The sequence below is a fragment of the Cydia strobilella genome, chromosome 1 (assembly GCF_947568885.1).
Source record: "Cydia strobilella chromosome 1, ilCydStro3.1, whole genome shotgun sequence".
In the NCBI taxonomy this organism is placed as follows: Eukaryota; Metazoa; Arthropoda; class Insecta; order Lepidoptera; family Tortricidae; genus Cydia; species Cydia strobilella.
In genome coordinates, this window is record NC_086041.1 from 28102046 (window position 1) to 28128477 (window position 26432).

The 26432-nt window shown below is 36.4% G+C and overlaps 1 protein-coding gene across 2 annotated transcripts in view; it reads right to left on the bottom strand.

The window, feature by feature from the left end:
* The window catches only part of LOC134744118 (uncharacterized), a 113700-nt gene that overhangs the window by 18798 nt on the left and 68470 nt on the right, over positions 1-26432 (bottom strand). For both annotated transcript variants that reach the window (XM_063677823.1, XM_063677815.1), the window contains exons 3-4: positions 12045-12180; positions 11217-11350 (exon numbers count right to left, since the gene is read on the bottom strand). In XM_063677823.1, the coding sequence (XP_063533893.1) occupies positions 11217-11350; positions 12045-12180 (270 nt within the window). The remainder of the gene's footprint in view (positions 1-11216; positions 11351-12044; positions 12181-26432) is intronic.

A 26432-nucleotide genomic window follows, 5' to 3' on the forward strand; every position in this document is an offset into this window, starting at 1 on the left:
TTCTACATGCCTCATTAATGCCTAATTAATTTAAATGAAACAAACTAATAATATTTAAAAAAAAACCGACTTCAATGGGGGCCGCTGAAAGTTCACTTATGGTGCACTCTTAGATTCCAGACAATGAAATGAAAAAGACAGCATCTTTTGCCTAATTATGTAGAAAAGGAGGTAAAACCACCCACTTTTCTAGTAGCATTTCGTTTTTCTAAGGGTCGCAGTTCTAACCTAACCTAACCCACTTTTCTAGTAGCATTTCCGGGTCCGGGTCTTGGTCCGGATCAGAGACCGGGTCCGTGTCCGGCTGTCCCGGTCCAAGTTTGGGTCAGAGTTCGGTCCGGGTCCGGGTCCGGTTGGGGTCCATGTTCAGACCCGGGTCCGGGTCCGAGTCCGGGTCCGAGTCCGGGTCCAAGTTTAGGTCTGGGTCCATAAGGAAGAGAACAAATCGCCAAACGTGGACTGTCATTGAAGAGTTCCATTCTGATCATTATCAGCAGATTCCACTTCATCAAATGTCACTTTTTTAAATGTAAATGCTGGATTTGTTGATGAAAATACAAAAATCACTATATGTAAGCCTTTTACATTTGAGGAGTTCCCTTGGTTCCTCGTGGGTCTCATCACCAGAACTCGAGCTTGACAAAAATATGTCTTAAAAACTTAAGTTGCTTAACAAATATAAAGAAGAGGACAAATCGCCAAACGTACACTATGCGTCATTAAAGAGTTCCATTCTGATCATCATCAGCAGTTCCACTTCATCAAATGTCACTTTTTAAAATGGAAGTGCTGGATTTGTTTATAAAAATACAAAAATCACTATATGTATGCCTTTCACATTTGAGGAGTTCCCTCGATTCCTCATGGATCCCATCATCAGAACTCGACCTTGACAAAAATGTTTCTTGAAAACCTAACTTGCTTAACAAACATAACGAAGAGGACAAATCGCCAAACGTGAACTATGCGTCATTGAAGAGTTCCGTTCTGATTATCATCAGCAGTTCCACTTCAACAAATGTCACTTTTTAAAATGGAAGTGCTAGATTTGTTAATAAAAATACAAAAATCACTATATGTATGCCTTTCACATTTGAGGAGTTCCCTCGATTCCTCATGGATCCCATCATCAGAACTCGAGCTTGACAAAAATGTTTCTTGAAAACCTAACTTGCTTAACAAACATAACGAAGAGGACAAATCGCCAAATGTGAACTATGCGTCATTGAAGTCCCCGTTAAAGATCCCGTTCTGATCATCATCAGCAGTTTCACTTCATCAAATGTCACTTTTTTTAATGTAAGTGCTTGATTTGTTGATGAAAATACTAAAATCACTATATGTATGCCTTTAACATTTGAGGAGTTCCCTCGATTCCTCATGGATCCCATCATCAGAACTGCTTTTTGACAAAAAAGGGACCAATCTGTATGTATATACTTACAATCAAAAAAATAATTTTCAAAATCGGTCCAGAAATGACGGAGTTATGGAGTAACAAACATTAAAAAAAAAACAACCGAATTGAGAACCTCCTCCTTTGAAATCTTGAAGTCGGTTAAAAAAATAAGGAAATCTTTTTTGGAATATACAACATTTCAATGTTTGTAGAGTAATTATGTCCTATAGTGAGGTGTTTCAATTATATTGTTAATAATGTTTAAGTAAACGTAAATTGCAAAAATCCAACGATAATAAAATAATAAATTTATAGATTCAATGCGAGTGTATCATAACCAATTAGCTTCTAAAATACATAGGTAACACTGGTTTCCTCTTACATTATATTGAAATAAATAATTACAAGTACTTATTTAACACCATAAAGACCGGTATTGTGTAGCTCAGTCACATTGGTTTTTATTTCAACTATTCGATCGACCTGAAGCGCCTCATTAAGATGAAAATATCATATGAAAACGATGTGAAAATCATTTATTTAATGTAATGTTTCGTTGCGTCTTATTACTTAAGTGGTGAAAGGTCTCGTAATTTTGCCTTATTGCGCGTAAATTAACCTAATGAAAACTAATAAGCAGTAATATTATTACTTGACCGCTGGCTGTCATAGACACAAAACTACAATAAAATCATAATAACAAATTAATGAATATAAAAGAACAGAACAAGCACGCTGCGTTGTAAGAAGGTGATAACTCAATTCTTATTCGACGGATGACGTAACATCTGGGGCACAACGGGAAGTCGAATGCATGACACCGGGATGGATGGGTTGGGAATTAGACGAATGAAAAAACTGTTCCATTATTCGAATAACTCAAATAAATGATAGCCGTAAGCCTCATGAGCTCTGCCTTTTATCACAACGCATGTCCCTGTTACTCCGTAAATAAAATCTCATCAAAATACATAAAACGGTAAAAAACCTCACAACGCAGTTTTTCTACCGCAAAAAGTTTCGGAATCTAATTAAATGTGAAGCCAAGGTAAAATCAAGACGGTTAGTATGTTACACTCATGGACAAATTTAGAGGAACTTAATTACTAATTTTGAAATTACTTTAGGTGCGCTGTATTCCAGTAATTAATCCTTTTTTTTACGTTCCTCTAAATTTGTCCATGCATATATTCATTTTCATTTCATTTATTTATTTCTATAACAATATGATATTGTGTTAGAATATACAGTTCAGTCTATACAGTTCAGTCGGCATCAAAAGTAGCGGATCAGACTTAGCGTCAAAAGTATCTTCCATTCTCGTATGACTCGACAAAAAAGACTGTCTCTGTATATTGAATATAGTGTATGAAAATTTTTATACAAAAACAGTAGAGATTGAAGTCGATTTGGAAAAATGTTAGATGGTACTTTTGGTGCATTATTTCATCCGCTGCTATTAATACTGACTGTACCTATGTACTTTAGTTACCTACCTATCTAGTAGGTATAGGTGTAGAGATCGAGTGTCGTGTGACACTCGATCCCCACTAGCGTTAACTTAGAGCATCACATAGTTAGTGACACTATTAATATTAGATAGATATATCTATTTTTTGATAAATTAAATGACACCTCTAGTTGGCGAAATAACCGAGAACAGGTTTACAGCAGTGAGCTCTCAAGAAAGCATCGAAATGTTCTATCTATTCCGATCAAAATTACGCTTGCCCGTTTGAGCATGAAAATGCTTGGGAGGAAAGGGTAGGAGGAGAGTTTTCTCCTCTTCCCCATTTTGGCCTATTCTGACGTTTCATATCCTGGTATAAGGGAGGAGCAACTTAATAAACTTCAGCGTGTCCAAAATGTTTGCTTTCTGTTCATATTTGGGTTACGCAAGTATGACCATGTTTCCTTTTTCCGTTTACAGCTCAAGTGACCTATTCGTTATCGTCGTAACTGTATGTAACATATTTATTTCAATTTGTATATTGCATGTTTTAATATGTAGAAAAAATATATTTTGATATTCTTACGCGTGTCGATGACAAAATTGTAAAACTATGTTTTGCAATAGTTCCTTAAATACAGGTTCAAATTGAACGTTATTTACGTAAATTCCACGTAAGTTGTAAGATGTCTTGGTTTTTGGTTAACTAAAGTTACAGGGGATCGAAGATGGCATGAATCGCTTTAAGGATAGAATAGTATTACTGTGCCTCTATTAGTTTTGCTCAAGATACAAACCAAACCTTAAGATAGCTAATCTTACTTAAAGGAAACATTCTTTTATTTTTTTAAAGAAACAATACTGCATTCAAAGATCTTTTTTTTCTTCAAATTTGCTTGCCTAAAAATATTCTTGAGTACTGAATAATCGATTTTATGGATACTCTAAGAACAAATTAAATTATTTTCTATGAAAATACTTTAATTTGTGTTTTGTCTACCTATAGTAGATACACTACTATTTAAACTCTAAACTGAAATAAATGTCATATACGAAGGAAAAAACCCACCACCACCACCGCCACCGCATGCCACCATTACCGGATAGCCGAGCGGTTCAGGCACCTGTCCGGTAAACGGGGGACGCTGGTTCGATTCCAGCTCTGGACACTGGAGGCTTTGGCCATTTTTTCCTTCGTATATGACATTTATTTTTGTTTATGATTTTATGGATATTTTGTACCACAGACGAGTGTAAGACCTAATGTTTCTTGGAGAAATGTTATCATTAGCATTAACTGTATCGACTAGTAGAATAAAATAGCGAGTGTTTATTTTTTGTAATTTTTTGTCGATTCGATTCCCGGGCGAAAAGCGAATATAAAAGAATATCTGAAAGTAGTTTTGTATCTTTTTAAAAATATAATAATGTTTCCTTTAAGTAAAATTAGGGTTTTAAGGCACTTTCCCTCCAGGGCCTATCGACCCTATCGACTAGATTTCTACCAACGTGTCCAATAAATATCTTTCCCAATAATCATAAAATCCACAGGTATAGGTATCATAAATATAACAAAGATAGCTGTATAGTAGATTGTTATATGAGACATTATATATAATAAACTCCTGAGTCCTGATTAACTTACTTTCTCTCATTAAGGGTATTAATTTCGGAATGGATTTTGTGCCCAGACGATGTTTGTTACTCTCAATAATTCAATTACAGCGTAAACAATATCTGTAATAAATCTTGCCTAGGTTTAGCACCTGATCAGATTAGCTTGGCGGCCCCTTTATCTCACGACGAAGTCAATCAATGGCTAGAAAGGCTTTTCGAGACCACTTTCAAGGTACTGGAAGCATAATTAATGACATCGAGCGCCTCACCAAATTATTGAAATCTGGCATTTGTAACCAGCAACATCATCCTTGCCGGACATTTTTGAGACGTAGTATTGTTGGCTAAGCACTATTTTTACAACGACCTTGGAAAGATTTTTATCTCAGTATATTACATATTACTTTATCTGTGTAATAAGTAGATGTAGTTTATATCGCTTATAAATAGCCACTTCGTGTAAGCTGAAAAGCATTGTTCTTGCAAAATTATAGAATAGAATAGAATAGAATAGAATAATGTTTATTGTATAACTGTGTACGTACAAAGGTGGTAATTAAAAATAATAAGTATCAACAGTTGCCTGCTAGGGCGTACAATTATGGTAGACAATCTACCTATCTTAAAACTAAACTTATACTTAAGTACTTACATCGTTATATATACATAGGTGTCTGTTAACTTGCAAAAAATTCATTGATATCATAAAATACTTTATTTATCAGCCAGTTCTTGAGCTTTCGTTTGAACATAAATCCGTCTAGCGCTTTCATGTCTAGAGGGAGATGGTTGAAAATACGGATAGCCATAACAAAAGTGCTCTTTTTGTACATAGAGTTGTTAACCCTTGGAAGGAACATATCGTATTTGTACTGGTCTCGGATATTGCTTTTTAATGATGACTTATTTATAAAATATGCAGCTTGACTTTTTATGAATAAACATATCTCTAGGATGTAAATACATGTCAAAGTTAAAAGACGTTTTTCTCTAAATACAGTACGAAGCGATTCCTCAGTGCGCATACGGTATACCGTTTTTAAGCATTTTTTTTGTAGTTTAAATGTTTTTTGAACATCGACAGAATTGCCCCAATAGATAACTCCATATGAAAGTAGTGGATACACACTTCCATAATAAGCATTTATTACTACAGTTTCGGAACATGTTTGTGAAAGTATTGATAAGGCATAACAACTACTTGAAATCTTGCTATTTATGTACTCAATATGAGTCTTCCAATTTAAATGAGAGTCTATTTTCACACCAAGAAAGCTAGCACTTGCAATTTCCTCAATAGGAGTTCCTGCGTCAGATATATCTAAAGGAGTTGGTGGAGTTTTATAATGCCTAAATTGAATCAGCTTCGTTTTACTTAGATTCATTTTAAGATTTAGAGTCTCAAGCCAATCTAGAATTGTTCTAAGGCTGCGCTTAATATTATCGTTCATATCTGTATCCCTGTTCTCACATGAAAATAATATAGTCGCATCATCTGCAAACATCACACATGGTTCCTCAATTTGATTTGGAAGTTCGTTAAAATAAATGAGGAAAAGAAGCGGACCCAATACGCTTCCCTGAGGTACCCCCAGTAAAACCTTTTGAAAGGTTGATTGTTTGTGCTCAATTATTTTGTTTTGCCTATCATATTGTTCAATAAACACAGCTTGCTCTCTATTGGTTAAATAGCTTTTGAATAGCTGCAATGCGTTCCCTCTAACTCCTATGTATTCAAGTTGCTGTAAAAGTACGTTATGTAGCACACAGTCAAAAGCTCTTGACATATCAATCAATAGGGAAACGCACGGCTTACGCTCATTAACGTTGTCCCAGATTTGCGTAAACAAATTAAACACAGCCAGTGAGGTCGATTTCCCTTTTTGAAATCCAAATTGGGATGGGCTTAAGGTACCATTTTTATTGAGAAACTTGCTTAGCCTTTCGTGAATAACTTTTTCGAATACCTTGGAAAAAGCAGGAAGTAATGCTATTGGTCTATAATTTCCCATATCAGTTAGGTTGCCTTTTTTGTATAGCGGTTTAATCAGCGCTTTTTTCAGTTGGTTGGGAAATATGCCAGATTCGAGCGTCAAATTTATAATATAAACAAGAGGTTCAGCAATTTGGTCTATGCACGACTTAATGAGTGTCATAGGTATGCAATCATAACCTGTACTCTTTTTATTCTTTAATTGTCTAACAATTCTTTTAATTTCATAAGTGTCTACGGGAGCTAAGAATATGCTATTTGTAGTGTTTATTTGAGATGATTTATATTTTGGCGATTGAGTAGAGCTGTGTGCGTTTTGATTAATAAAATACGTGTTAAATGCTTCTGCTATATCAGAAGCATTTGATAAGTTTACCCCATCAGCATGTATTTCAGAGATCATAGTTGGTATTGAATTTGTAGTACTTGTATGTTTTTTAATTAAGCCCCAAGTAGCTTTAGATTTATTAACACTTGTTTTTATAAAATTATCATTTGTTATAATTTTTGATAGACGTATAGCTCTCTTTAACATTTTACAATATTTTTTATAGCTGTATAATATAGTCTCATCTCGCTTATTTTTCTGTATTCCTAAATACATTATACGTTTGCTTTTACTAGACTTTAAGATGCCTCGCGATTTCCAATTTTGCCTCTTCCTGTGATAAATTTTTACACTCTCATGTGGCACGCAGAGGTTGAATATCATTGTAAATGCGTTTATGAATTCGTTATAAGCAGCGTTTGGATCTGACTCCATGAAGACACTCGTAAAGTTCATTTGCTTTAAGTATTTTAAAAATATGTCTAGATGGTAATCTATTCGCCTAATTTTCTTATACCAATGCTTTTCCTTAAAGCTAAGACTAGTTGGTATTATAATTATTTGGCCAGTATGGTCTGATATTCCCAAATTTAAAACGTTAGCACTATATTTAGAGCAATTGGTTAAAATATTATCAATGCATGTCTGAGACTGAACATTAATTCTTGTTGGTTCCTTAATTGTGTGACAAAGATTAAAATTTCTAAGAGTTGAGAGAAATTTTTTTTGAGCTGTGTCATTATTTAATAAGTTTATATTGAAATCCCCTGCAACAACTAGCTTTCGTTTTAACTGTCTAGCCCGAAGTGTTAACTTACTAAGTAGAGTTTCAAAATTCTTCATAAATATTTCAATATCGCTATTTGGGCTTCGATACACACATACAATAACAAGGTTAAGTTCGGGTAAGAAAATCCCACAGGTTTCAAAATGTTGTTCGATAGACATATCCGTAACCCACTGTACATTACGACATGTTATAGAGTTTTTAACATAAATACAAACTCCTCCGCGCGTCTTTTTTGTCCTACAGAAATATGCGGCCATTTTGTATTCCTCGATTTGTAAAATAGATGCCTCGTGTCTTTTTAAGAAAGATTCAGAAAAACATAAGACATCAATTTTTGCCGAATCAGCAAAGATTTCAATTTGACTAACCTTAGACTTTAAACCTTGCACATTTTGATGGAAAATGCGCAGATTACCTTCATTAGGGACATTTATTTGTATTTCGTTCTGACTACTGTTATGCTGCACTCTTGGTGCGAAAAAAGTAGTACGGTATTGTTCCTTTTTGAGGTAGAGGTTTATCTAACCTTAAGCACTTTTCAGAATTTTCTGCGTGTACGTTATTTTGGGAACCTGAATGCACCACAGACTCGTTTTTACTTACTACATTTACACTTACATAGTTATAATATGCATTTTTGTAATCTATTTGGTCAATTTTCAGGTGTATTTCCGTACATATTTCTCTCAAATACCGTTTATTGTTTAAATTATTTCCTAACTTATACAAACTATCTATAAATATTACATTTTCCATTTTTACATAACTACACTTTAGCATATGATTTAGGCTGTTTACATCAATTTCTCTATTTTTGCCAACACTTAGTAACAAAACAGGGTATTTTTTAAAAGTTGTCAGTGCAACTCGCAAATAATAGAATATATATCCATTGGGTTTGAATCATGCTCGCCTACTGACAGTACAATTCTATCACCCTCGATATACTTATGGTTGTTCATAGTCTCTAAAATAGATCTAGTAGACGCACCGGGTTTAACGAAGGCACTTACTCTGTAATTTATAAGATTACTCTCCTGCTGCATTTGTTGAAGCCTAGGGCCTACTCCGATGCATTGTTGGCCGCCGTATACAAATATTGTTGGCTGAGTTCGTTGATTTTGGGCAAATTCCTGAATTTCAATTGATTCCGTAACTGATTTTTGATCATCCTGTAGTTCAACATTTGGTGAATTTACTGGAACTTGAACACTAATATCAACATTTTCTGTCGGAATTATCAGCGGGTCAATGGAGGTTTCGTTAGAGTCAGCTTTTGTTTTTTTCTTGGCTGATTTGGGAGTTGATTTATTCTGTTTTACACCACTTGTATGTAGGAGGTTCTTTAGGGCTGTGGTTTGCCTAGCGCTGCATTCAGGCTGGAGTTTGAATATTTATTAGTAATAGTTTGAAGGGCAGTAATGGGCTTTATTCATAAAATAAAACTATGAAAACGGATTATATCGCGTATATTGAATTCATCCCGACGTTTCGAACCCTTTACAGCGTTCGTGGTCAACGGGTGACTGAGGAAAAACTACAAAGTGCAAAAATACCCACATACAAAAAATAATGAACCATCATAGACTATAAACTTTAAGGCTGGTTGTAGATGCAAAATCGGTTCATAAGGCTAGTTATACAATACAACTATTTTCAAGTAAAGATATATATATACGCGATAAAGCTACGCCGGCTCCAACCCTACACCTCGGACCCGAGAAGATTTAATTCCCTCCTAAATTGTAGGAGGAGGAGGAGGATATCCCAACATGGGACCAGCAACAAACTCGGCGGGACACATCTTTTCAAAACATATTATACTCAGAATGTCCAACATCATCCAACACAAAGGTCTCACAGTCTATGTCTCGCTTGCTCCTTTATCAGATGAACTACAGGATCCCAAGCTGGTGGTAGAGAAAAGCTATCTTCCCTATTAAAGTTTGGATATTTCTTAACCTCATTGGCCTCGCGCAGCATTCTGGGTATGTATCGCTTCTCCTTGGCAAGAACCAGAGCCTTATCAAACATTATTGAGTGATTGGCTTTATCCATGACATGTTCATGTATTATAAATTCAATATAAGCGATATAATCCGTTTTCATAGTTTTATTTCACGAGTAACTATCGCGGTAACCGAAGACAATTTTATTCATAAACTTGAAATAGATACTGAGAACATATTGATTATGTAAGCTCGCTCAATATGTATAAAGAGTTGATTATACAAGAAATGAGGTGTAAAATCTGCCCCGGCCCTGAACTAGATGTCACTGTACGGCTCCGTAGATTATGCTGTAACTTCGGTTGTCAAAACTTGATATTTGACAATTCAGTTACTACAAAACATATGGCGCCGCCGTATAGTGGCATCTAGTTCGGCTTTCAAACTCGGGGGCACGATTTTTTCTTATACGTTGTATCTCTCACAATTATTTGCTATGGAGCTTAGTGAAGTAATGAACGATCGCGACACAAACCATAAATTATTTAGTATTATTTATTTAAATTTTAAATCAGGCAACGAGGCCCACTATTACAAATATCTTATAGACTAACATACATGTGTATGTAACATACAGTGCCGGCCAATAATATATCACCTTTGAGTGTTTTTGTATGAGCATGTATAGAATAAACAATATAGGTTAGTTTGTAGTTAGCATATTTTACTAGTCATTTTATACAAATATATGATGAATATTGCAATGAAATACTGTGAATTAATAGGATACTCAGCATATTACTAAAAAACCTCTAGTAAAAAAATAGTTAACAATACATTTAAAAAAACCCTCTATGAAAAAACCATTACATGAGACCATTTTTAGGGTTCCGTACCCAAAGGGTAAAAACGGGACCCTATTACTAAGACTCCGCTGTCCGTCTGTCCGTCTGTCCGTCTGTCCGTCTGTCCGTCTGTCCGTCTGTCCGTCTGTCCGTCTGTCCGTCTGTCCGTCTGTCTGTCTGTCACCAGGCTGTATCTCATGAACCGTGATAGCTAGACAGTTGAAATTTTCACAGATGATGTATTTCTGTTGCCGCTTTAACAACAAATACTAAAAACAGAATAATATAAATATTTAAATGGGGCTCCCATACAACAAACGTGATTTTCTTGCTGTTTTTTTCCGTAATGGTACGGAACCCTTCGTGCGCGAGTCCGACTCGCACTTGGCCGGTTTTTTATTTCTCATCGCCCGTACAAAGGAATACTACTAGACTACCTAAAGCAGTGAGGTGGAAGTCACACACAAATATTTAAAAAAGATACCGTGAAAACATGGAGGTGATATATTATTGGCCTGTACTGTACATACATATGTATTAACAAGTTTGGTAACAAATCAAATTATTAAATTAAATTATTAAAGACGCCGGTTCGAATCCGGCCTTCACCACTGGAGGGCTTCGTCACTTTTTCTTTAATATATGACATCTATTACAGTTTTTAACATATGTATTACTAGTATATTCATTCAATTGGTTACTGTGGTAGTAAAATAAAAAAAATACTAGTTCGGCTTCGGACTGGCGTACATATACTTCGGTTGACCACTTACGACCCGCAACATTTTTTTCCTGCCCGATCCTCGCCACATTTACTACACAACCCTTTCTCCAGTGCTACTTACCGGTTCACTATTGATGAAAAAAGAGAGGTTGGCTGCGGGCATTGCATTTTTACTGAAGCACTCTGCTTTGAGCGTCATGCCGGCACGGTACCGTTGCTTTATACCAATGAGCTGCGGATCAGCCTGCGGTAGATCTGTTGGCAATGTTCTACATGTTAGCATTTTATATTATTTAAGCTAATTTTATGGTTAGTCTGTTGCAACAATCTTCAATTATATTTGCCATTAAATCAAGTGTGGAACGCTACATTCACATAATATACAATTTACATAAAAAAAGTTAATCAAAAGTGATTGCAACATACGGTTTGTACGGTTTGTACAGTTAACCTCTAAAGAGAGGTTAGTGGATTCCACCAGTACACAAGCATCAGTACAAAAAGCTTGTGTTGTGCCGCACACTGGTGGAACCTTAAGCTTTACTTGTTACTGATAATCGTACTTTAATATAATACTCCGTACGCATCATTGCGTGTCGTAAAGTTTTATCGGACGTACGGCGGACTACCTTACAGTTACACACGATCGAACTTGCTCGCGGTGCAGTGCGGCGAAAATGTGCACGTTTCTTTTCATTACTTTCGATTTCCTTATTCAAATTGACTACCGATCCTATTTCTTCAATTGCACCATAATTTTACAACCATAGGCACGCCAATAGACCATGTCCAGTGACGACAACAATTTTTAGTGTAGGTACCTATTTAGTTTAAGGTTATTTTAGAGCGCACCGCCAACAAAGAATTTCACAGTTTGGCGAAACATTAGATTAAGGTACTTATAATGTTGTAATTCTTGTTAAATTTTCAATAAAAAAAATGTACTCACCAACGACGTACATGTGCGTATGAACCTGCGCAGTCTGGAAGGACGGCGCGTCGGCTGACACCTCGCACGTGTAGCGTCCGCCCGCCGTGCGCGTCGCTGCCGTGATCACCAGCTGCTTTGCGTCCGTCTCGTCCCGCTGCGCATAAATAGGTGTGATTTTCAATAAGCTTTTACGTTGAATTCTAAATGTCCAGGAGTGAAAAGAACATTTCTATGGTAAATAATCACCTAGTTGATAGTCATTATTAACCAAAGCTCTTCTTGTGCACTTGGTATTTTTTACACAATAGTAATACAATAGATACCTATTCTGGTAGATTAAATGTCACTGTAGCCAGCTGACAGATGTTATCAAACCGTTTGATAACAAGAAATTACTATCTGAATAGATTCAAAAGGCATCCTTTAAACTCGTAGTCCTTGTGCATGAATGTAGTTTTTTGCGGACTCTGCCAAAATCAAAATGGGGCCCTCTACAAGTATATTCTCTGGAATCCAAACTACTGTGTACCTATACTCTGATACAACTAGAACACTCCCCATTTTTCGACATCGAAATCCACTTAATATCCAATTTTAGAATTACTAATACTACTTAACTTATTTGTTTAGTTATTTTTAAAGACAACCAGGCCAACACTTCAGACTATAAAGTTTACCTACAATTTTTTTTAAATTATTATTTATGAATGGTTACACAGCAGACAACGTTGGCCCCAGGTTTTGTATGAGAAATATATATCTCCTGCGTTACGGTTTTGTGAATGTAGGAATATTTGATGAGTTTAATAGGTTAGATCTGTTAATATAAAAGTAACTATAATTATTCTAAATGTTGATTCACCCGTACATTCAATTTCACGCATCCGCTTAAACGGTCTCCTATATAAATATAAGCAATAAGGATACGAGCAATAATTATTTAGCTATTCAGACTTTAACTAAAATAAACTTTATAAATGTACTTCTCAAAACAATACACAGTGTATATACCTACTTAATTCAAAGTGCTCAGGATGTAAATGTGTCTTTCTCGAGAGCGTAGTGGAACTTCTCGTAAATCTCGTAATATACACAAAGCAAATTTGAACAATGCATCTAACATTATCAATTAGTCGGAGTTACAGCCCTCGCATATCCAGGATACTAATAATATAACAGTAACAAACTGTTAAATTTATTAGTTTCAGTAGTTTCTTAACATCTCTTCTATAAATAAATAAATAATAAATTTATAATAAATTTCTTTATTTCAATAACACAACTAAAAGTTACATTACTTATAAATAGGTAAGGATGGAGGTACATACATCAGTCTGATTTAGGTACGTAAATAAACTAATTTAGTTGTAAAGTTATACATTATGAGAAGAATAAGTCCTTTACTCCCCGTACTAGTTAAAACTGTATCACGGTGAAGTAAGATTCGTCACCCGCAAACATAATATTATTGCATAGGATTTATGTTAACAGTAGTTACAAATGTGTAAGCAAAAATAAAATTAGAATCGTATACATTTATGAGACGAACAAATAATATCAGTTGACGGTATCTTGCATTATTTCTAGCATGCCGGCATCAGCATGTTGCTAAGCGTTAACTTAATCGTAAACAAGTAGAGTATGCAACAATACAGATGCATTCTGTAATCACAAATAGATGTTTACTTAATAAAAATCGTACTACACAGTTAAATTAAATTAAGGGGTTAATTTTAAAAAACACTGCACCCCAGGTATAAATAATGTATGTACTGTGTATGTGGATGTATGTATGTATATGGTGTGTGTGTGTGTGTGTGTGTGTGTGTGTGTGTGTGTGTGTGTGTGTGTGTGTGTGTGTGTGTGTGTGCGCGCATATATATATATATATATATATATATATTACATACATTATTTATACCTGGGGTGCAGTGTTATATATATATATATATATATATATATATATATATATATATATATATATATATATATATATATATATATATATACATATACGTATATACATACATATGTGTGTGTGTATGTGTATGGATAGGTAGGTATGTGTTTTGCCATTTATTTTCATAATTTTTCTGTGTCTTCGTAGTTAAGGGTATTCAGAAACTTGTCTAATAGTCTTTTACACTCATATAAACTTAAGCTACGCAATTGAATGTATTTACTTATTATATTGTACAGTTTAGGGGCTAGATTTTTTTTGAAACTTTCGTGCAAAAGCAGTCTTCGATGCGGGGATAGTATAGACAATGTCAAGTCTGCGGCGTGAAGGGTACACGGAAAGAACATGTCTATACTCGCCCTCAACCAAAATGACGACTAGGGCAATAAAACCCTTGAGCTCGCGTTATCAGTTTTCCATTGTATTATAGTCACTTTTTTTGGAAAATGAGATTTTAATCTCAAAATGTATAGAGCCCTTAAAGAACTATTAGTTCCAACTTCTGTTACCGCTGCAATCCATACTAATATTATAAATGCGAAAGTCTGTCTGTCTGTCTATCTGTCTGTCTGTGTGTTCCCTCTTCACGCTTAAATTATTTTATTAAATATTTTGATTTGTGTTTTTTAAGTAGTAATATAATTTTTAAGTAGTAATAAATTAAAAACTGTAATAGAAATAATTTGATTTGTTCCCAAACTTGTTCATAGATGGCAGCACCAGTCTCTCTCGCTACAACGTAAATCCGAAAGGAGTTCGTTTAGGAGGTGCAAGCGCGCACTGCTTGCCCTTAGAGCTGGTCAAAGACGTCTAGTCTTACTAAGATGGCATATAGTTGAGAAATTCGGACGGGCACCGCCGTGGCGGGGTGGCTAAGGGGTTCATGGCGTTAGCCGCGATAGCTAAAGACGCCGGTTCGAATCCGGCCTTCACCACTGGAGGGCTTCTTCACTTTTTCTTTAATATATGACATCTATTACAGTTTTTAATTTATATATAGTAGTGTGACTACTTAAAAAACCACAAATCAAAATATTTAATAAAATAATTTGATTTGTTCCCAAACTTGTTCAGGTACAATGTACATAATTTTAATCATTAAGAAACTATGTTCTACACAATAATTATTGTTAAGAATAAATAAAGAATAATTTTTCACAGTTCATACACTTTACCGTTTATAACGCGTTTTTTGGTGTGGTCTCTTCAGCGGGTTGTACTGTATATGGTGGAACGGAATCCTCCATTGTGCATGTTCCGACACGCATTTGGCTGGTTTTTATGATGCAAAATTTACTGATAGACGATTTTTACAAAAACATTTACCATTTCTATACTGATGTCGGTGACTTGTCTGGCCACAGTAAGAACAACCGTCAACAAGGTCCCTTATACAAGGTGTCCTTAGCCATTGGACAAAGTCGAAATGTAAATATGCATTAGGGTATTTAGAACCAGTATACAAAGTATCATAACAACCGGTGTAGCGGTTACGAAGAAATTAACAAATTACAATTTTTTATTTGGCCCTTTGGAGCAGCCTGTATGTGTTAGTAGCTCCTGAGGTCATGAATAGTATGAAACTTTCTTTCACCGTTTTGATTATCTTTTTTATTTATGACACTAATAAGATTCTGACTTTTGACAAATGTCATCATTGCCGCATATTTTCGAACAAATTGTCAAATAAGCACTGCCAATGATTAATACAGTATGTTTCTTTTTGTTGTCGATTATTGGAAATAACTTTTTCTAGAAAAAATATTTTTTGTATTTTTTGTTCTTATTTAAAAAATATTATCGTTAAAGCTTTCCTGAGAAGTAACCCTACGTGGGCATCCGGGGTTTGTCCAATAGCTAAGGTCACCCTGTATTAATCTTTACACTATAATATATCTCATAAAAACGTTAAATAAAAGTGTGTCTCTGCCAAATCAAGATTTAGACTGTTTATTGATGTGGAGTAAAAAAAACCGGGCAAGTGCGAGCCGGACTCGCGCACGAAGGCTAGTAAAGGCTACTAAGGCTCCTAAAAGCAGAATAAAATAAATATTTAAGTGGGGCTCCCATACAACAAACGCGATTTTTTGCCGTCTTTATGCGTAATGGTACGGAACCCTTCGAGCTCGAGTCCGACTCGCACTTGGCCGGTTTTATAGACAATGACACATATAATTACGCGCGTGCGATAGACATAGGAACAGGCGCGTCAACGTGCCGAATTCCTCATGGCAAGCGTAATTTCTTAAGTCTTGGACGAACATGGCAAAATAAGGGTTCTCGTAACAATGAAACCCTAAAAATGAGTAATTGTTTCGAAACCTTAAAAATGAGTCTGATTTTTAATGGTCTCGCGGATTGAAGGTCATATATAACTCAACCTCCAGCCAAAGTTGTTTTTTTAGGATTCCGTACCCAAAGGGTAAAAGCGGGACCCTATTACTAAAAATCCACTGTCCGTCTGTCCGTCTGTCCTTCTGTCCGTCACCAGGCTGTATCTCATGAACCGTGATAGTTACATGAAATTTTCACAGATGATGTATTTCTGTTGCCGCTATAACAACAAATACAAAAAAAAACGGACAAGTGCAAGTCGGACTCGCCCATCCAGGGTTCCGTACTTTTTAGTATTTGTTGTTATAGTGGCAACAGAAATACATCATCTGTGAAAATTTCAACTGTCTAGCTATCACGGTTGATGAGATACAGCCTGGTGACAGACAGACGGACAGACGGACAGAGGAGTCTTAGTAATAGGGTCCCGTTTTTACCCTTTGGGTACAGAACCCAAAAGAATAAAATAAATATTTACGTGGGGCTCGCATACGACAAACGTGATTTTTCTGCCGTTTTTTTGCGTAATGGTACGGAACCCTTCGTGCGCGAGTCCGACTCGCACTTGGCCTTTTTTTTATTACCACGTCGGTGACAAACAAGCAATATCAACAATAAATTAAGAGTGAAGAATATTAAGTACCCGTCCAGTGTCGACATGTATACGGTATTTTTAATGAGTTAAATATTTTTGACATTATATTATTTAAACTCTATTTCACAATTTTTAAATGAATATTAGTCAACATCACTGGGATAAGCTACAGACACATGCCGAAATTATAACTACAAAAAAAAAACCACTAAGAGCATGTCGGGCCATGCTCAGTATAGAGTTCCGTAGTTACCATTCTGTCAGAATAGGCTAAACGGAGGTAATAGGTATCATGCATGTACATTACAAGCAAGCATATTACCTAAGGGAGTACCTACCTTCGCAGCGCTTTGTACGTCTTTTTACTAAGAAGAGAGGACTTTTTGCCATAACTGAAAAACGGCTGGAGTGATCATGTTGGCTATAGTTTTCATTGAAGTATTTCTTAAGCTTTTGTATTGCGAATTTTTTCATATTAAGTTAAGGCGAAAAAATAAATAAAAATAAAACATTTTGGACCCTAAAATAATTGTAGTTTTTATTTTACCGTTCGGTCGCCATGCATGATTTATGTATTTATGCCAGATTGCAGCTTTCTAGCACTTACAATCACGGAGCGAAGCCGCGGACGGTCAGACAGACGGACATAGCGAAACTATAAGGGTTCCTAGTGGACTTCGGAACCCTAAAAAGGGTTAGGTTGTATGGGTGCTTAATAATTTTGGCCGAACGTTTATATAAAATAAAGTAATTGCAGACCAATAAATATAGCAGCCAAAGATTCAGAGTTAGACAGCGGAAAGATAAAAGCGGAAAATAGTGTTATCTGAAAGCTAAGTGAGTAATAGCCTTGCTAGCCAGAAACCTCTAGTATGGATTAAACGATTTCTTCCCAGTGGGCCGAGCACATGATTGACGCGACAGTATCTCGCCGCGAGAATCGCGAGATAGACTACCCGTCTTTTACTAACTATATGAATGAAAGGGGGACGGGTAGTCTATGTCGCGGCATGATACTCTCGCGCCAATCAAGTGCTAGCCCGGCTGAGATCGTTTGATGCTTGCAACTTTTCAGGCCTTCTTATATTTGGCCTTATAGTACAGAATAAATAATACATTTTTGGAAGGTCCATTGTCAAATAGATGAAAGAGTGCCTCAACTTTTTTATGACAATTTTAACCTTGTATTTAACAGCGAATATGGACATTTAAAATTTCCTAGCCGCGTGAGTGATTGACGTGAATGTGCATATTTATTTAAGTAGTAGCTGTTGCCCGCGGCTTCGTACGCGTGGATTTACATGTTTGTGGTTATATATTCTACATGAGCATAGAATATTATGCAGCAAAGGATAGCAGTAGGGACGGTTAATCATTTGTTAACAATTAAGAATTTGCAAGCCCCTAATTGAAAACAATTGTTCTCAGTAATAATCCCTCTAAACCCCCTTAGAAGATTTTCTATAAAGAGTCATATAAAAATATTTTATAAAAATATATTATTAAAAAAATGCTCGGTCCCGATGCACTTTCAACCCATTTTACTCCCTTAGTGAATAAATTTCAAAAAACGCTGAAATCACTTATCTTGTGTTCTATTAGGTATTATGTTTTTTACGACATTTCAAGTTCGCTTATATAAAAAAATAGTTTCCGATGCAAACTTTCGACCCTTTTTTCACCAACTTAGGGAATGAATTTACAAAAACGGTGATATCAGCAGTTTTCTTGTAGTTTAATTTTTTACCAAGCCCTTTTATAAAGATTTAACTCCTATCCCCTTTTGAACCCCTTAGGGGTTAAATTATCAAGAATGTTGAAATAACTTTTTGTAATCTTATTATATGCCTTTCTAAGAAGTTTTAAAGCATTTGTAATGGCAAAACTTCCGTGAGACACAGACATATTAAATATATTAATAACGGGTCACTCATTTGGTACGGAGTGAAACATGTCGAGCGTTTTCGACTTAAATACGTGAGTGACCCGTTATTAATATATTTAATACATTTGTAATGGATTTAAACTTTCAACCCCTTTTTATCACTTTCAGGGGATGATTTTTTTAAAACGCTGAAATTACTTATCTTGTATTCGAATAATATGCCTTTATACAAAAATTCAAGTCCCGCATTTACAAAAATGTTTGATCTCCATACAAACTTTCAACCCCTTATAGGGGATGAGTTAAAAAAAACTTTTCTTTTATTCTAATAATATGCCTTTATACATTCTAGTCCAGCACAAAAAAATGTTTGATATCTAAACAAATTTTCAATCCCTTTTTCACCACCTTGGGGGATGAATTTTTAAAAACGCTAAAATAAAAAAAATAAAAAAAGTAAAATCAGTTTCTTTTTATAGAATACCTTTACACGAAGTTTCAAGTTCCTAGCTTTAAATTATATTTGAAGCCCATGCAAAATTTCAACCCCTTTTTAACCCTTTTAGGGGATGAATTTTTAAAATCGCTGAAATTATTTTTGTTGTAGGTATTCTAAAAATATACCTTTATACAAAGATTCACGTCCCGCACTCAAGAATATGTTTGATCTCTATACAAACTTAACCCTCTTTTCACCATTTTGGTGAATGAATTTTCAAATACGCTGAAGTGAGTTTTCTTCCTATTTAATTAAATACGTTTTTACGAAGAGTTCCTAGCTTAAAATAAAATTTGAGACCTACCAAATTTTCATCCCCTTTTTAACCCTCTTAGGGGTTGAATTTTTAATAACGTGGAATTAACTTTTTTTGCAATCTTATAATTATGCCTTTCTAAGAAGTTTAAAAGTATTTGTAATGGATTCAAATTTTTAACCCCTTTTTAATCCTTTTAGGGGATGAATTTTTGAAAACACTGCAATAACTTTTCTTGTATTCTAATAATATGCCTTTATACACAGATTCAAGCCCCGCGCTCAAAAGAATGTTTGATCACCATACAAACTTTCAACCCCTTTTTCACTACCATAGGGGATGAATTTTCAAAAACGCTGAAATCAGTTTTCTTGCTTTTTAATAAAATACCTTTCCACAAAGTTTCAAATTACTAGCTTAAAATCAAACTTGAATCCCATACAAACTGTCTTCTTCTTCTTCTTAGTTTCGGCTCTGCGTTGATCAGTCAGTCAGTCAGAATACACGCATTTATATTTATAGAATAGATGGATAGATTTTGTAATTCGACAACGTGAGCCGTGAGGCTTGTGGTTAGAACAGTCGGAAACCTGGATCAGGTAATTATTTATAGTAGAGCTTTGTGCTAAAACAAGGCATTTCGGTGTCAACCTGTCGACCAATATAGTGCTATACGGTTTCTACGCCTACTGATTAAAGCATCAAAATGAGTCCGATTTAGTCTACATAGACCTTATAGATTTTGAGATACAGCTACACAAAGTGACTTGATTTATTAAATGTCAATACAATATTAAACATAGTTCAGATCTGGTAACCAGAACCGACTTTTAATATAGGTATTTTGTTAGTCATGGTACCTACTAGGAGTACTAGGCGTCTAAAACAGTTACTTAGTACATATAAATAACCATGAAAGAGACAACTTCCTGAGTACGTAGTCATCAAATGCCTTGTGCCTTAACAGTTGTTTGCTCATACATACTTATCCCATAATTATGTGTATGTGAAATCAACTGTTTGGGTGCGATTTGCATTAAGTATTTTTAAGATGAGGCGTCAGGAAAAACCGGCCGACCCTTATCACAGATTAATAAATAGTTACTACCCTTATTTAATCCTGTGATTAAATAAGGGTGCCTGTGCACCACTCTTTCTTTGGAATGCTTTCAATGAGCTAAGCATGCTCGTATGGCTAAGGCTGCTGGTCAGACAATAGTATGTTGTAAGGAGCAATTTCAATAAGCTCTCTAAATAATTATGTATATATGCGGAGCGTGACTCCTTAGTTGTAACTAATTCATTAAATTGTGTTGAGAGTGACGCCATCTATTGGAGTATTGTTGTAGAAGGCTTTGGAACATCAAGTGGTTTAGCTTGGGTGAAGTTCGGTACGAGGTGGCAGTATTGTCGTTAAGTTTGTAAACTGGTCAAGTAGGTTCGCCAACATTGACTTTCAGGCGGGAGCAGTTAGGCTCCGCCGCCGGCATTCTTGATCGGACCGTGCTAGAGATCGGACGCTAGCCAACCTGGTGCCTAATACGCCGCGTTCCTGAAGGTTTATACCTGAAGGATTATTCTGAAAGCTTATAGAATCCAAAATGTTGTCTTGATTTCTTATGAGTCATTAGAAGTTTACTATTGTAAAATAAAGATTTTTTCGGTTTTAATGTGATCATTTAATTGAATACGATTCCATCGTACGAACTAGTTATTGTCATCCTTTACTACTAAAATGTAGTAGGCACTAGCAGTGGCGTAACTAGGGGGGGCTGGGGGGGGGGGGGCAAGGCAGCAGCAGGGAAACTTTTGTCAGTCGTCAGGGGGCGCAAATTTGGTGACTGCCCCGGGCGCCATATCCTCTAGCTACGCCCCTGGGCACTAGTATGGTTGCCAGTGGTGGAGTGAATGTACTCGATCCCATAGCGCTCTCGCAAACGGCAAAGAGGGTGAAACGCCAGAGTGGGTAGGGCCAAGTTCTCCCTCCCCTCTCCAGCTGAGAGGGGACAGGAGCGGCGAGTCCCACACACTCCCCCATCAATGGCCTTCCCGCGGCCGATGGGACGGTGCGTAAATGCATTTCCCACTCCGAAAACAAAAAAAAGGCAGTAGTATGGTTAATGAGTCCAAATGCTTATTTCATACATCGATAGCATACTAATTAAGCTTTGAAGTTCATACATCTAGGTAGGTCATATATATCTATCTCATAGTACGAGTAGCACGCATAGAGACAAAGCCACATTCTGCGTTAAATAACCAGAGGTTAATTATATAACGGCCTCTCTCATTTCCATACTGCGAACAATGGCCTCGGTACCTATGTTAATCCGTTGTTTGAAATAAGAAACTTTGCATGTATTACGAGATTTACAAGGGTCCTTTAAATTATTTATGTAGCGTTAAATAATCAAACCCGAGTAAAAAACGTAAATATGTTTGGGTCAAAAGTAATTTGAAAACAGTAAGTAATGCAATAACTTACTGGCTCCCAATTGTTGTTGTACCTATCGTATTAAACTAGGTATCAGATACGTAAATAATCTTTCATCTCAGCAGCACGAACAGGGTTCTTTGCTGCTCAAAAAGAGTGAGCAAAATCGCATTTTGTTCACTGAGTGAGACAAAATGACATTCAAGTGACCTTTAATTCGAATGTCACTTCGACGAGTGGGGCCTAATACAAGTTCGAAATACTTGAATTCTATTCCCTCTGTCCCTTTCACGTCATTAGCAAAATGAAAGAGACAAAAAAGGTTCAAACGTCATTCAACGGTATATTGACGGTTTATAATAGACCCCCGAAATAAGTCAGAACTATTACACTACACCGTACTAATGAGTTCCTTGTATGGAGACCCATATTTTTTCAATACATTTTTTTATAATAATTGTTGCAGGAAATAACAGTAGGTAATAATAACACGTATTTTCTAAAAGTATGGAGTACCTACCTGAAATGGTTCAAAATATACAGCCCTTTAAAGATAGAAAAAGTCGTCGTCTGCGTCGCACAGAAATACGAAATCCCAGTAGTAAGGCATTGTTACAACACAAAATGGACTAGAAGGGCTTTAATTAGTCTTTATTTTTTATATATATATCTATTTAATAATTCATTCAATATTTTAATCATTAAATACGCTTTTGGGATATTAATCTATGTACGCATACTAGGACTTTTTGGTGTAAAAATGCGTCTATTAAGAGAACTATGAGCCATAATTATGCTACGCAATTGACCTATAAAACAAAAATAATTCTAAATGTTACGGACGTAAGAGTGAGTATGATATTATTTTGAACAATGACTAATTTATGAAAAAACACAACCTTTATAGGATCACTGGTGCGTCTGTCACAGCCTATTTGCTCCAAAACTACTGAATTAATTAGGTTGAAATTTGATAGTCACACCAAATCTAAATCTGTGACCCAAAGACGGACATGGAACTTATACAGTGTCCCTAGCCATTGGGCAGAGCAGAAATGTGCATATTCATTAGGGTATTTAGAACCAGTATACAAAGTGTCATAAAAATTACAGTCCCAAGGGTTCCCTTAAATCGTGGTGTGGAGAGCTATTGCGAAGACCGAGTTCCGCGTAGGGCCGGAGTCCCGAAGAGACTGGGAGAGGCGCGCTTACACTTAAGAACGAAGGCGCTTACGAGCTTCGAGATTAGTGCTCAAACACAGAAAACTAGTACAAGTGTCTGAACTAAATGCAAAGGTGCTTCCTACAATTCCCACAAATATCTTAATTGCGAAGGCCCATGGGCGATTTCTGCGTAGGCAGAAGGCCCGTAGCGTTCTAGAGAGAAGCGCCCATACGCGCGATGGTCAAGTTGTGACAAGTTAGTGATTAAACACTTTAAATCATCAAGCGAGACCGAAGGCTTCCAACCAAGGAGGTAATAAATGCTGTAACGCAGAACAATTTAGGCACATTGAAGGTACGCTTACTGCAAATTCCACAAGTAGATAAGCAAAGTAGAAAGCCGAAGGCCGAATTCCGCATAGGGCCAACCTCTGAAGGCCTATAATGCATCCAAGAGAGATGCGCCTTTTGTGGTTAAGCATAAAATACAAGTGTCTAAATGCGAAAACTGAAGGACTAACTTCCCGCAGCTCGACCTTCGGCCTCGCTTAGTTGCGCTCACCTATCAGCCCTAAACGGAGCTCGGCCTTCGGCCTTCACAATCAAGATACTTGGTTACTTTTCAGGAATTTGGAGCTTATGCCCGACCCACTAGTAAGAGTGCTTTGATAACTTTTAACTTACGCGGAAACGCGCACCTGTCGGACGCTATGGGTCTCCAGTCATCGCATTTAGGCACTTGTACGCGTAGAAGCGCCCTTCTCTCGGAAGCTTTAGGCCTTTGGACCTACGTGGAAATCGTCCTACGGCCTCTGCATTTAGTCACTTGTACTATCGTTCTGTGTTTAAGCATTACACTCTTGCAGCTCGGCCTTGGCAATTGAGGAGATACTTGCCTGTCGGACGTACACGGCCCTCGGCCTCATGCGGAGGTCAGATTTGTGCTGATCTGTGAACCAAAAGCGTGCCTCTCAAACGCTTTTGATGTTATGAATTTTAAGTAATACCTATCGTAAATACTATCATTTTAGATTGTTTGGCCTTCGTTAATGAAACGATTGATTAATTACATATTCGTTCGAATGCTCATATTCTTATAATAGACGCATTTTTACACTAAAAAAAGTTTTACTGTAAGCACATATATTAAATGTCCTAATGACTTCATAAATGGCTAAAATATTGAATAAATTAATTAATTAATACATATAATATAAAATCTAATTAAAGCCCTTCAGATACGTTTTGTGCCCAAATGAGGCCTCACTACTGGGGTTTCGGTCCGGCGCTGACGACATTTTTTGTTTAATCTTTAAAGGGCTGTGTATTTGGAACCATGACAGATAGTTACTCCAAACTTTCAGAAAATACGTGTTATTATTACTGTTCGTACTGTAATAGTCTGGAGGGCGCTTTACCAATACACAATTTTCAGAAAAGATACGTACCTACGATATTCCTTCGCGGCTACATTTTTTAAATTTGCTCTGCACTAATGGGTACGATCTGGCAACACTGGCGGACGCAGCGCCACATAGAATGCAGCGCCACCATTGGTAAAAAATGCAATTATTTTACGATGCGCCCGGTATGAAGCTAGGAATTTCGACGAATACATTGCTCCTATCGATCTGCCGCATCTTTTGTAAGGCATATCGTGATATGCCTGGGTTAATCTTAGTCAGATCATGAAATGGCGGCGTTTCATGATATGCCTAGGAATATCTCAACTTGAAGTTTGCACGATATGGCTAGTGGTCGCTAGGCAGATCATGAAATGCCGGCGTTTCATGATCTGCCTAGGAATATCACCCCTTCACGGCGATTTCGCGATTTGGTTTGCGGCAAAATGGCGGAAAACCATCAGCTGATCGAGTTAAACTGTTAGTTTATCTACGGCATCATATGTGATTTAGCTGTTTTTCCATTTTGTTCTGTTGTAAAACCGTAAAATATAGTCGCTTAATACAATATAATTCTAATTTAAAATGATATTTATCTTTCCACTTGAAACCCTTGAAGATTGCACGATATGGCTAGTTGTCGCTAGTCAGATCACGAAATGCCGGCGTTTCATGATCTGCCTAGGAATATCACACCCTACTTATTTGATATGCCTAAACGTCGCCGGGCAAATCGTCAAACGTTGATGTTTGAACGATATGGCCGGTAGTCGCTAGTCAGATCGTGAAATGGCGGTGTTTCATGATATGCCTAGGAATATCTCGATATGCCCGGTTTTACGATCTGCCGCCGACATATATAAACCAAAATGATTCAACAAACAGAACCAATACTTACCTACCTAACCTAAGTAATGAAGTATAAACCATCAAAGTTTGTAACATAACCTCCATAATAATTTGTGGTCTGTAGGTTCCTGCGCTACCGGTTGGTAGTAATTAAGCTGTGTGGCGGCAGTGTGATAAAATTTAAGGGTCGAAAACGACATCCGCGTAAAAGGGAGTTAAAAATTTATGTTCACGGAGGCTAGCCGCGTGAAATGTGGTGAATTTATAAAAACTTTTTAATGATGTGAAATATAGACGTGACGGTGCATTAATATCGTAAGTATTAATACGTAATAGATTTTAGATTCCATAGAAATAAACGTAAACTCTAGCCCACTGGAATATGTGAAAGAATACGTATATTTAGGTAAACTAATATCCTTCAACAAAAACAGAAATATAGACGAAATATCAAGACGTATCGCCATTACATGGTCTAAATTTTGGAAATACAAAGAAATTTTAAAATCAAGTCTGCCAATGAAGCTGAAAAAAAGAGTACTCGATACCTGTCTCCTGCCTAGCCTGACATATGCGTGCCAGACATGGATATACAATCAACAAGCGCGGAATAAAATACAACGCTGCCAACGCGCCAAAGATCCATACTTAATATAAAATTAATCCATAAAAAGAAGACATACGGCAAATAACTGGTGTAATCGACGCATTATTATTTGCGCAAAAATTAAAATGGAAATGGTGTGGCCATACAGCACGTATGCATAGGGACAGATGGGCAAAAATAACCACCCTATGGCGGGGCCCTTCGGGGACAAGAAACAGGGAAACCTAAAGAAAAATGGCTCGACGAAATCAAGCATACAGCCGGTCAAGACTGGTCACAGAAGGCCAAGGACAGGAAAAACTGGCTGAATCTGGAGGAGGCCTTCACCCGTAGAGGGGTGGAAACTTTTTTTTTTACTTTTATAAACATATTTAAAAAAAAATATGTAGAGAATTAATAGGCTTTTTTTTTAGATTAATA